Source organism: Chiloscyllium punctatum, chromosome 11 (genome assembly GCF_047496795.1).
Source record: "Chiloscyllium punctatum isolate Juve2018m chromosome 11, sChiPun1.3, whole genome shotgun sequence".
Classification (NCBI taxonomy): domain Eukaryota; kingdom Metazoa; phylum Chordata; class Chondrichthyes; order Orectolobiformes; family Hemiscylliidae; genus Chiloscyllium; species Chiloscyllium punctatum.
Genome location: NC_092749.1, coordinates 19,456,280 through 19,469,062, shown reverse-complemented (window position 1 = coordinate 19,469,062; position 12,783 = coordinate 19,456,280). Strand labels below are relative to the sequence as shown.

Below are 12,783 nucleotides of genomic sequence, written 5' to 3'. Positions count from 1 at the left end.
TCTCTATCAGCTCACCAATTCAAAAGAAAATGAAATATTAAAGGATACTTACGGTCCAGATTGAAAAGTATGAATGTTGGTGGCTTCCACTCTTCCAACACAGGCAACATCACATTTCTTTGCAGCATAAGATTCCTTGTGTGATCATTTAACTTAATTTTTTTAAGATACTATTTTGAGATATTATAGTTTTTAAGATCGTTCTGTGTATTCAATCTTTATTATAAAATTCAGGAAAATAAAGACTCAAAATCAGTTTTGAAGTTTGTTTCTCTTTATATCCGTCCCTATTTTATCACAATTTATGATGTTGTCATAAATGATTGCAATGAAGTGAGTTCCACTGATGAGCAATGTGCTTTCCCAGCCACCTGTTGAGTGTGGTATTAATGGTGCTGTAAAAGTTCCAGCAGTAAACCATACACACTCACTCATAATGCTTTTACTGATGACATTGAGCATTTCTCTTTGCAACCAGTTCTAATAAAAGCATACTTTTTTGATAATATCATAAGGGAGCCTTTGTGGCCAGGGCATATTAAATGAAAATTATTGCTTATATGCATTACAGATTTACCAGTTCAGGTCCCAGATGAGCAGGTCTGTGAGTATACTGATAGTGTGATATTTGTTCCCTCTTCACACGGCATACAGAACTCAGTGAACCTGCATCTTATCAATTTTTATAGATGCACCGTAGAAAGCATTCTATCCAGATGCATCACGGCTTGGTATGGCAACTGCTCTGTCCAAGACACTACGAAACTACAGAGAGTTGTGAACGCAGCCCAGTCAAACACACAAGCCAACCTTCCATCTATTGACTCCATCTACACTTCCCGCTGCCTCAGAAAGGCAGCCAACATCATCAAAGACCCCCCGCACCCTGGTTATAAGATCTTTTATTGGGCAGAAGATACAAAAGCTTAAACACGTACCAACAGATTCAAGAACAGTTTGTTCCCCGCTGTTATTAGATTTCTGAAGGGACCTCTCAAATTTTAAATTTAATGTTGATCACACTCTTAGTGCACAATCTCTGCAGCTGTAACATTGTATTCTTCGCACTGTTCTATTATACTCAAGCACTTTGGATGGTATGAGCTGCATGTACTGCACACAAAACAAAATGTTTCACTGTACCTAGGTATATGTGACAATGTGTGGCAGGGTGAAATATGAGGAGGCTGGGTGGCAGGGTGAAATGTGAGGAGGATGTTAGGAGATTACAGGGTGACCTGGACAGGTTAGGTGAATGGTCAGATGCATGGCAGATGAAGTTTAATGTGGATAAATGTATGGTTATCCACTTTGGTGGCAAGAACAGGAAGACAGATTACTACCTAAATTGAATCAATTTAGGTAAAGGGGCAGTACAAAGAGATCTGGGTGTTCTTGTACACCAGTCAATGAAGGTAAGCATGCAGGTACAGCAGGTAGTGAAGAAGGCTAATAGCATGCTGGCCTTCATAACAAGAGGGATTGAGTATAGAAGCAAAGAGGTTCTTCTGCAGCTGTACAGGACCCTGGTGAGACCACACCTGGAGTACTGTGTGCAGTTCTGGTCTCCAAATTTGAGGAAAGACATTCTGGCTATTGAGGGAGTGCAGCATAGGTTCACGAGGTCAATTCCTGGAATGGCGAGACTACCTTACACTGAAAGAACTGGAGCGACTGGGCTTGTATATCCTTGAGTTTAGAAGACTAAGGGGATATGATTGAGACATATAAGATTATTAAAGCATTGGACACTCTGGAGGCGGGAAACATGTTTCCACTGATGGGTGAGTGCTGAACCAGAGGACACAGCTTAAAAATACGGGGTAGACCATTTAGGACAGAGATGAGGAGAAACTTCTTCACCCAGAGAGTGGTGGCTGTGTGGAATGCTCTGCCCCAGAGGGCAGTGGAGGCCCAGTCTCTGGATTCATTTAAGAAAGAGTTGGATGGAGATCTCAAGGATAGTGGAATCAAGGGTTATGGAGGTAAGGCAGGAACAGGATACTGATTAAGGCTGATCAGCCATGATCATATTGAATGGTGGTGCAGGCTCGAATGGCAGAATGGCCTACTCCTGCACCTATTGTCTATTGTCTATTGAGTACCAGACATCAGGGAAACCATAATTGTCAACCTCGTTAAAGATAGCACCAACATGGATTTATATCTAATGGGAAAAGTCAACATGCTGTGGGTGTACCACTGAGAAAACAGAGGTGGTACTTGTGTTGGCCCTGTAGTATAAGGAGGATTCATGGAGATAAGCGCTACGGCTGCCTGGAAGATCCCTGTAGGATAAAATATCAGTGCAGTAGTGACTGTCATATTGTATTGTTCCAGTATGATTTAGGAACTATATTTTGCATATTTATACACGCATTCCAGGGAGTCACATCACTCACTATCACAATGCAATCTGTGTAGCAAAGTAACAGTGTATTATTCTGCAGCAATAGGTAGAGGTTTGAAAAAGATATGGTCAATGTAAGCTCTAGTAGTTGTATCTAAAACATGGTTATTTTAAATTTCTGGAAATGGCAAGACTAAGCAGTGACCTTTATTCTTGCTGATAATACTTTGCCCATGACAGGTTGTCCCAAGTGGCTCAGTTCAACAGTAGCCTCACTAGGAATCCGCAGACTGCTCTGTTACAATATCCAGATGGCTGAGCTGATTCTTTACAACTACATCCTTGGCTAGTATGTTCTGCACGTCATACAACTCTGCTACTTTCTCCCTTTTGTACTTCTCCTTCAATGAAGATTAAAGGTCAATACAGTGCTGTTCTTGAACAGAGAATCCTTTAACAGGTCGCAGTGATATCCCTTTGTGACTTTCACTAATATGTGGAATAAAATATCACATGGTACTGCACTGGATCACCATTAATGCCTTTAGTAAGTGAGGGGCAATTTATCCTTTGGCACTTTCTCCTGTCATTATGCTATTTGTTACTTATATTTGTATTTCTTCCAACTTGCATAAATATATTGAAAAGATGATTAGGTAGGGTTTACAATCTATCAATAGGAAAAATGCCTTTTTTTCTGTTTCTAAAATATCTTAAGTTTGTAAATCAATTTAATTTGTCTCTTGCTTTCTGCGGAATCATAGTTCAATAATAAGCTAATGATTGGTCTCAGGTGCCAGATAGGAATTAAAACCAGTTACTTTCTAATTGTACTCTTTTGCTCCCCTTTCATCCCCGCATTGGTGGTAGTCTGACCTCCTATATTCCATCCTATATAAAGTTGAACTCATCCAAAGATTTGCTGCAGTACTTGCACAAAGTTCCATTCATGCATTACCTCTAAGCTTGCTGATCTAACTAGGCAGCTGATCCAAAGTTACTTAATATTCTCATCTTTTTTTCAAATGCATTGACATCCTTGTCTTTATTACCTTTTAATTTGATCCGGCCATCCCTCTTTTCAGAATTTCTACATCCTTCCAAATCTAGCTTGTGCATCCCCTATTTTCATTGTTGGATCACTGGTCTTCAACTCTGAGGCTTGGAATTCCCTCCTGAAACCTGTTTATCCTTCTTTCCCTTTAAGGCACTCCTGCACTTTCAGTCATCCATCCGAATATCTCCCAATGTGGCTTACTATGTACGAACATACGCATTAGGAGCAGGAGAGATCATCTGGCCCATGAAGCCTGCTCACCATTTGATAAGATCGTGGCTGATCTGATTGTGGCCTCTGCTATCTTTACTACTCCCTTCTATTTGACACCTTTGTCAATCCAGCTAAATCTGAAACATTATTCAATGACCCAACATAGGAGCAAATTACTGTAGATGCTGGAATCTGTACTGAAAACAACAAAAATGAATGCGGTCTGACCCGCTCTGATCTCCAGCATTTGTTGTTTTCAATGACCCAACCTCCACTGGTCTCTGCAGAAGAGAATTCCACAGATTAGTAACCCTAAGTTAATGAAAAACCTGATAAAAAATTCTCATCTTTCCCGTAAATGGAGACTCCTTTATTTTTAACCTGTGTTCCCTAGGGTTTAGTCTCTCTCACAATGGGAAACATCCCTTCAATATCCAACGTATCAAGTCCCCTCAGGATTTTATATGGTTCAATAAGATGACGGCTCATTGTTGTAAACTCAACCTGTTTACCTCATAAAATAATCCCTTCATCTAAGAAATTAGTCGAGTGAACCTTATTTACATTACTTTCAAAGCAATGATATCCTTTCTTGACTAAGGAAACCAAACCATCCACACTATTCCGGATGTAATTTCACAATGCCCTGTGAAACTGGAACAAAACTTTCCTACTTTTGTATTTCATGCTGAAAATGTGTTGCTGGAAAAGCGCAGCAGGTCAGGCACCATCCAAGGAGCAGGAGAATCAACGTTTCGGGAATGAGCCCTTCTTCAGGAATGAGGAGGGTGTACCAAACAGATAAAAGGTAGGGAGGAGGGACTTGGGGGAGGGGCATTGGAAATGCGATAGGTGGAAGGAGGCTAAGGTGAGGATGATAGGCCGGAGTGGGGGTGCGGATGGAGAGGTCAGGAAGAAGATTGCAGGTTAGGAAGGTGGTGCTGAATTCAAGGGTTAGGACTGAGACAAGGTGGGGGGAGGGGAAATGAGGAAACTGGAGAAATCTGAGTTCATCCCTTGTGGTTGGAAGGTTCCTAGGCGGAAGATGAGGCGCTCTTCCTCCAGCCATTGTGTTGCTGTGGTCTGGCGATGGAGGAGTCCAAGGACCTGCATGTCCTTGGTGGAGTGGGAGGGGGAGTTGAAGTGTTGAGCCATGGGGTGGTTGGGTTGGTTGGTCGGGTGTCCCAAAGGAGGTTCTCTGAAACGTTCTGCAAGTAGGCGGCCTGTCTCCCCAATATAGAGGAACACTCTGGGTTCCTCAACTGTTCCAGAATCTTCCATCGGCCTCCAAAATCACTCAGGTGCCATTAACCACGCGGCCGCTGCAGCGCCCGCGGCAGCAACCGCCGCCGCGAACCATGACATCACTTCCACCCCCACTGACCTCGCAGCCTCCATGCTTTCTCCTCTTTGTATTTCATGCCCCTTACAATAACCCACAACATTCCATGTTATACCTGCATACTACATTTTTGTGTCAAATCATGTCTGAATGTAGTAGTGTAAAGAATCTTGGGATGTTTAATATCTTAATGGTGCTATATAAATATTTTTTGTTCACTCACAGGATGCAGGTGTTGCTGACAATGCTCTCATTTATTACCCAACCCTAATTGCCTAGAGATCAGTTAAAAGTCAACCACATTGCTGTGGGTCTCGAGTCACATGTAGGCTAGACCTGATAAGGATGGTAGTTTCCTTACCTAAAGGCCATGAGCGAATCAGGTGGGTTTTCCCAATAATCAATAATGGTTTCATGATCATCATTACACTCTTATTTCCACTTTGTTTTACTGAATTCAAATTTCCCCATCTGCCGTGGTAGCATTCGAACCCAAGTCCCCAGGACATTGGGTCTCTGATTTAACAGACCAGAGAAAATACCATTAAGCCAATGCCTCTCCAGATGTTATCGTTAAGGGCACAAGAAATAAGTTCTGTTTCTGTTGTGGTTTCTTCAAAGGAATGTCATCCAACATTGGAAATGGAAATTAAACTGTGACTGTCTTCATGTTGTTCCTACCTCAGTGAACTAAAATCCCAATATGTTTGTTGGTTCCAGTGCAAGACCCTTCCTCCTGGAAGTAATGCTGGTAATTGTATGTCAATGAAAAGTGGGCTTTTTTCCCCCATTATTTGTGTCTGGGAATTGACCATTCTATGATCACAAAGCAATACAATATAAATTTGCTTTTTTCCCATTAGAAGACACAAGTAATTTTAGCATCCCAGTTCTATGCAACAGCAAAGGGAGTCTTCCCTCTTGGTAGGAGGTCTCTCATAGTCGATGATGATTTGCTCACACTGCATTATGATGGGTTCGGAGGTAGCTTAGTTAAGTGCAATGAGTGATCTGCAGAGTCTATCTCATACAGTACAGGTGAGTCTTAGAGGGTGGGATAAATGTGGTATTGGGAGATATGTGCTTTATGATTATTTGACCATTGCAAGTTCTCGACAAAATCTCTTCATGTTTTCAATGCCTTCCTGATTAAACTTTCTCCATTTTGGTCAATCACAAACCAAGGACTCCCACATGTGAGTAGGTAACATTTTGACATTTTCAGGGATACGTTGAACATCTCTAAAACATTTCTGGTCTCCTCCTGGGAACTTGCTACTGCAACCAAGTTCCAAATAAAGGAGTTAGTCCAGGAGTCTGGTGTCAGCTACACAAATGATATGTCTTGTCTGGTGGATCTGGTTATAAGCGTATTGACTTGGCAGAGGCCATTGTTTGTGGATGTGATGCCAGTCAAATAGGCTACATGGATGGCGTTAAGCATCTTGAGTGTTGTTTGAGCTAGACTCATCCAGGCAAGTCAGGAGTATTCCATCATAATCCTAACTTGTGCCTTAAATTAATGGTAGACAGAGTTAAGAAAGCCAGGAGGTTGAATTACTGATCCTTGTGACACACCACTATAACAGGCCTTCGGTCTGAAAAATAGCCCTCCATCACAGCCCTCAGTCTTTTCATTCAAGACAATTTTGTATTCAATTGGCCAACCCCCCCCCCCCCCCCCCCGATCCCATGTGATCTAACCTTACTAACTAGTCTACCATGAAAAACCTTGCTGAGCGCTTTGCTGAAGTCCATATAGACAATGTTGACTGCTCTGCCTTCATCAATCTTTTGTGTCACCTCTTCAAAAAACTCAAATCAACTTAGTGAGAATTTCCTACTCACAAAGCCCAAGATGACTATCCCGAATCATTCTTTGCCTTTCTGAATGCATGTAAATTCTGTCGCTTAGAGTCCCCTCCAACAACTTACCCACCATTGATGTAAGACTCACCAGTCTATAGTTCTTAGCTCTTCCTTACCACCTTTCTTCAATAATGGCACCACATTAGCCAACCTCCAGTCATCTGGCACCTCACCCATGGCTATCGATGATACAAATATCTCAGCAAGGGACCCAACAATCTCTTTCCTAACTTCCCACAAGGTTCTGATAAGCACTTGATCAGTTCCTGGGAATTTATTCATTATTAAGACCTCCTGCATCTCCTCTTTGATAATACAAAACCTTTGAAAGACATCAGTATGTATTTCCCCAAGTTCCCGGCTTCTAAGTTTGTCTCCATAGTAAATATTGACGCAAAACATCGGTTTAATATCTAACCTACCACTGATAAACTGCCACACTGACTTTTATGGGGCCCTATTCTCTCCCTACTTAATACTTTGCTCTTGATGTATTTATAGAATCTCTTTTGATTCTCCTTAACTCCATTTGCCAAAGTTATCTGATGTCATAGAGTCATACAGCACAGAAAGAAACCCTTCGGTCCAACCAGTCCATGCCGAACATAATCACAAACTAAACTAGTCCCACCTGCCTGTTCCTGGTCCATATCTCTCCAGTCATGAAACTGTTGCAAATGTAAACTATGTGATATACCAAAAACATCTGTTATTAGATTGACGTATTCACTTGTTTTCTTTTCTCTTTTCCTCACTCCTTTCTAGAAGACGTTGGCCACATATTGAGCTACATTCAGTGAGTGGCAGGTATCCTCCGATCTTTGTTTTTGCCCAGTGATTGTTCTTCATGGTTGTCCTGAGACATTTAAGCCCTGGTATTTCAGGGAGACTGTAGACTTGCTTGGCTATAGACTCCAGCCCACAGGAGTGCCAGAAAAAGCACAAGCTTACAGAGCTGTCAACTTCCACCTTTCACATTGTTCTCTGTTGTGCTGAGTTCCGATATGATACTTAGATTAACTGCACAGAGGCTGGTATCCCATCACCAAGTCATCCTTTAGTTACATGCGCACTGTACATGGATTATGACCAGCCAGCTCAAAGACAATCCCTGGACTGAGGAGAACTTCTGAATCTCCTGTTTATATATTTTTTTCTTTTTTCTCTCAGAGTAAACAGAGCCTCTGACACTCCTTTCTCCCCTCCCCCCCGCACCCATATCATGTGTGTGCAGGTGAATCTCTTGTTTATATCCATTAGCCAAGGCTCCCTGATTGGCCCAGGTTCATAGTCCCAATCAAGAATCTCATTGAGAATGTGATCCATGTGATAGTTTTAATCACTATAATGATAAAGTCTGCAACCTCTCTGTGGCATGATATTCAGATGTCCCGATATCCGCTATTGTAAAAATGGCAGCTGCTGAGTAAGCAGCATGTTGGGAAGGCTTATCCCAATTTCATTCATTATTTCCCCAACCACACTGTACTGCTAATTGGTAGGGTGGTGATAATAGGTGTGAGGAGGAGTGTAGTGTAACATTGAGGCCTCAGTGACAGTAAATTACTCAAAAATATATGATATGGCATATCAAGTCCAGTCTATCCTCACCTGAAAACCACCCACGCAAGGTTTTCAGCACAACTAGCAATGAGGAGTAATTACTATTGATTAATTCTCCATTCTAACTGAGGAGTGCTGAGGCTACTTGCATTGCATTTACTTCCTTCGGCTTACCTCCTGAGATAAACTAATACACACTGAAATAGAATAGAAGCTGGTAAGTTCTTGCTTCTGTGGCCTAATAATCTTTGCTGAGAAGGGGTGAAAAAATGTTCGCATATCAGATTGCTGCCCAGTCTGCCTGCTTAAAATTGTAAAAGCAGTAAACCCAAGACCCTGAACCTATAATACAAAAAAACTGGAAAGCCTAAAAATAACCACAATGCATTAAATATACTGGAAAGCGCAAGTTAATGATGCTTATATTGAATATATTTTATGTTAGTGCATCCTTTTATCTGCAGCAATGCAACAATGCATGTTATCCTACTTGCAAGCAAATAAGAGCAGCTGAAACTCCTCAAGTGCAAAGATGCAAAGTGGGGGGAACCCGAACAGAAGCTTTTAGGTTCTGATATGGGAATATGCATTTGTAAAAGTACTGCGTCTGTTTGCACCTTGAACTATAATATTCAGTAAAAACATCACAAGCCATGTCGTGATGCTGTAATTTGCAAGCAATGCAAACTGCTGAAAACTAGCAAATTCACAAATGTACATTTCAACTTATGCTCAAAAACTGAGGAACATAATATCACAGTATTTAATAGTTGCTTAAAGTGCTTGTCTACATATAGAATATACAGCTTAAATTCTGTACCATGAAATTTGTTTTTATATATATAAAATGTGTGAGAATATATTCACATGTCTATCACATGAAATGATGCTTAATGAAATACATTTCTAAATATGACAAAGAAGGACACTAAAACCTTACTCTGAAGGCCAGAACAAAAGAGTAGGTCAGGGACGCAGCTCTATGTAAAACCGTTGAGTTGTTATTAAATAGATTTTTTAAAAAACTACCGCAGCTGATCCTGTGCCAAATGTGTCCCATCTGATGCTGAATCAGTATTCCCGCTTGTGTTGTGTCTGAGCTGCATGCATTCGGGTGATAAGAGTGTGTCTATTTATGGTACAGAGCCAACTGGAGGCACAGAATGAGTTGCAGTGTTCAGTAACAGGCAGGCTCATTCACGTACAGACAGACACACACACTGCATAAGAACGTTAAGCCAGAAGTCTGCTGACATTTTCTTTATAGCTTATCATTTGGCGGAATCTCTTCTATTTTCCTGTCCTGATATTTTTCTTTTAACAGCTGTTGTATTTCCACAATGGATCTTGGAAGAAGGTTGAACAGAGGTGCAAATATCACATTTATTAATCCCTGGATTAAGTACTATCTATTTTTCTTCAGTTTCTTGTTCTGGGTAAGTAATTGCTGTTACATTTACAGCCAATTTTAGTTTTTGCTGCCAGAACATGCATGCAGGTGTTTTAATTGATAATGTTTAAAGGTTAATTCTTTGTTGCCTGTTCTGTAATATCTGCTTTGCCCACTAACATTAACCATCAGTTCTAAGTGAAACTGTTAGTGAAGGGATAGCCTGTGCTTATCTTCAAATTTCCTTCTGATTATTATTTGGCTGTGATTCATAATCATTTTTGAGTGTCTTTTTTTTAAAACAAACAAGGATCTTCCACTGTTTTAAATATTGGTGCAGTTGTGCTGTCTGCTTTTATGGAATTATTGAACCTGTCAGATCAGTTGTGTATACTGATGTGGTATAGTAGCAGCTGAGATGCTTTGTTGGGAGGGGAATGGTGTAGCTGGGTGATATTCTATATAGCCTGGAGCAGCACTGATGCCTGTACCAGGTGGAGCCAACACCCATCTCCCTTCCTTGTTGGGCTGTGCCCTTGAGATTTCTATTGATTTGATTCATTTTATGCAGAGTTCATCAGAAAATGATCTTCTGCTCATGCTGGTACACAGCTCCAAGGTTGATCAGTTAACTCATCATGGGTTGGGGGAGTCACGCGAGTCTGGCTGAGTGTCACATTTCACCATTTGCTCAGCACCGCCTTTTTAGATTCGATTACTTGCAGTGTGGAAACAGACCCATCGGCCCAGCAAGTCCACACCGACCTGCCGAAGTGCAACCCACGCAGACCTATTCCCATTTACCCATTCACCTAACACTCCGGGCAATTTAGTTTGGCCAATTCACCTAACCTGCATATTTTTGGACTGTGGGAGGAAACCATAGGAAACCCACACAGACACGGGGAGAATGTGCAAACTCCACACAGACAGTCACATGAGGAGGGAATCGAACCCAGGTCGTGCTGGGTTCAGTCGTTCGAACCCAGTAGTGCTAACCACTGTACCACCATGCCGCCCACTTTTTTTTAAAGCAAGAAACTTCTGTTGAGGTTGCTCAGTTTGTTTGCCTTCTCAAGGGCAATTAGGGATTGGCAAGAAATATTTGTTTTGCAGGGATGCCCACATCCTCTAATACAATAAAAGAAATTGAATGATCAGAGGAACCTCGTTGCAATGATCCTTCCATCATATATTATTGCATTTAAATTGTTTCACAATCTTTCAAAGATTAGGTAGAAAAATAATATCGGTAATCTAACCTATCTATTCAATCTTCCCTTTGAGATGAGATCTAAACCTGCTCGTTCAGAGGTCATGTAGAAGATAATTGGCATTGCTGCGAAACTTCTGGATCTTGTCCTTAGAGAGGCAGGTTAGCAAGGTCAGCAAAGAAAACAGCAGGGAAAACCATGCATACAAGCACATAGGCACACCATTGCAGCCTCCTCCTCGGATCCCATGATCACTGATGTCAATCTTCAGCTAATTTGATTCACTCCATGTAGTATCAAGAAATGGGTGAAGGCATTGTGCCCTGATAACATTCTGGTGAAAGTACTGAAGATGTGGGCCTCCAGGCTAGTCATGACCCCAAACCAAAATGTTCCAATACAGCTACAACACTAACATTTCTCTATACACAAAAACACAGGACAAACCCAAATGGCCAATTTCCACCCTGTCAGTCTAATCTTGGATCATCACTATAATCATGGAAGAAGTTGTTGATAGTGATATCAAGCAGCATTTGATGAGTATTTGCTTACTGACACTCATCACTCCATCAGAGCCACTAATCTCCTGACCTCATAACAGCCATGGTCCAAAGGAGCTGAACTCCAGAGGTGAAGTGAGATTGACAGCCCTTGACATCAAAGTAGCATTTCACTAAGTATGGCATGAAAGAACACTAACAAAATTGGAGCCAATCAGAATCAGAGGGAAAACTCTCAACTGGTTCAAGTCATGGATGTAGGTTTGCTCGATGAGCTGGAAGGTTTATTTTCAGATGTTTCATCACCATATTAGGTAACATCTTCAGTGAGCCTCTGGATGAAGCATTGCTGATGATTCCTGCTTTCTATTTATATGCTTGGGTTTCTTTGGTTTGGTGATGTCATCTCCGATGGTGATGTCATTTCCTGTCTTTTTTTCTCAAGCAAAACTAATGTAATTTACAAAATACCATGCAACGACTGTAACAAACACTACATTGGACAAACAGGCAGAAAACTGGCCACCAGGATACATGAACATCAACTAGCCACAAAACGACATGAGCCTCACGCACTAGTATCCTTACATACAGATCAGGAAGGACACCACTTTGACAGGGACAACACATCCATCCTAGGACAAGCCATTGCTATCAAACCTCGTCCCTCCCCATTTCCTGATTATTTTACACTTGCATTGAAAAATCCCAATGCAAATCATTGGTGTCAACTTTTGTTGCTATAACCAAGGACAGCCAAAGCAGCATACAGTAAGATCAAGCCTATTGCTGATGCACCATTTCACAGTTCAACTGAGACAACAGAAAACAAGAGAATAGCAAACAGGGACAGCTGTGAGCAACATTCAGCTTTCAGAATAATTCTGCTTCTGAGGACATTGCTGCATTGTGAGTTTGTGATGCAGTTGCACATTCCTTTTGAAGAGAAACTGCCTCTGGGATCTTAACCTATTTTCTCCTTTCAGTGGAATCTTTTCTAAGCAATCTGCAAGGCCTCACAGCTGACACTTGGAAATACAATCCTTTGAACATCTGTTCTAATGGACGTTACGGTTTTTGTGACATTACTCAAAGAGGCATAGGAAATTGTTCAATGTTCAATCTGACATTTCTTCCTCCACCATATATAGATCAGCTGGACACCTCATTTTGATAATGCAGAAATGCTGCCACATTTACCTCGGATTTCGCACAGAAATAGGCAATTCGATTTAACCAGTCCATGTTAACGTTCATATATAGAGTCATAAGAAATAGGAGG

The 12,783-nt window shown here is 41.3% G+C and overlaps 1 protein-coding gene across 5 annotated transcripts in view; it reads left to right on the top strand.

Moving 5' to 3' along the window:
- The window catches only part of tspan33b (tetraspanin 33b), a 68,313-nt gene that overhangs the window by 19,585 nt on the left and 35,945 nt on the right, over positions 1-12,783 (top strand). Inside the window, exons 1-4 of one of the 5 annotated variants that reach the window (XM_072580412.1) lie at positions 4,286-4,428; positions 5,242-5,345; positions 7,597-7,638; positions 9,719-9,830. In XM_072580412.1, coding sequence (XP_072436513.1) covers positions 5,308-5,345; positions 7,597-7,638; positions 9,719-9,830 — 192 coding nt within the window. In that variant the 5' untranslated portion in view covers positions 4,286-4,428; positions 5,242-5,307. Of the gene's footprint in view, positions 1-4,285; positions 4,429-5,190; positions 5,346-7,596; positions 7,639-9,718; positions 9,831-12,783 lie in introns of those variants that run through there. The other 4 variants (XM_072580411.1, XM_072580415.1, XM_072580413.1 and 1 more) reach the window with 4 other exon arrangements.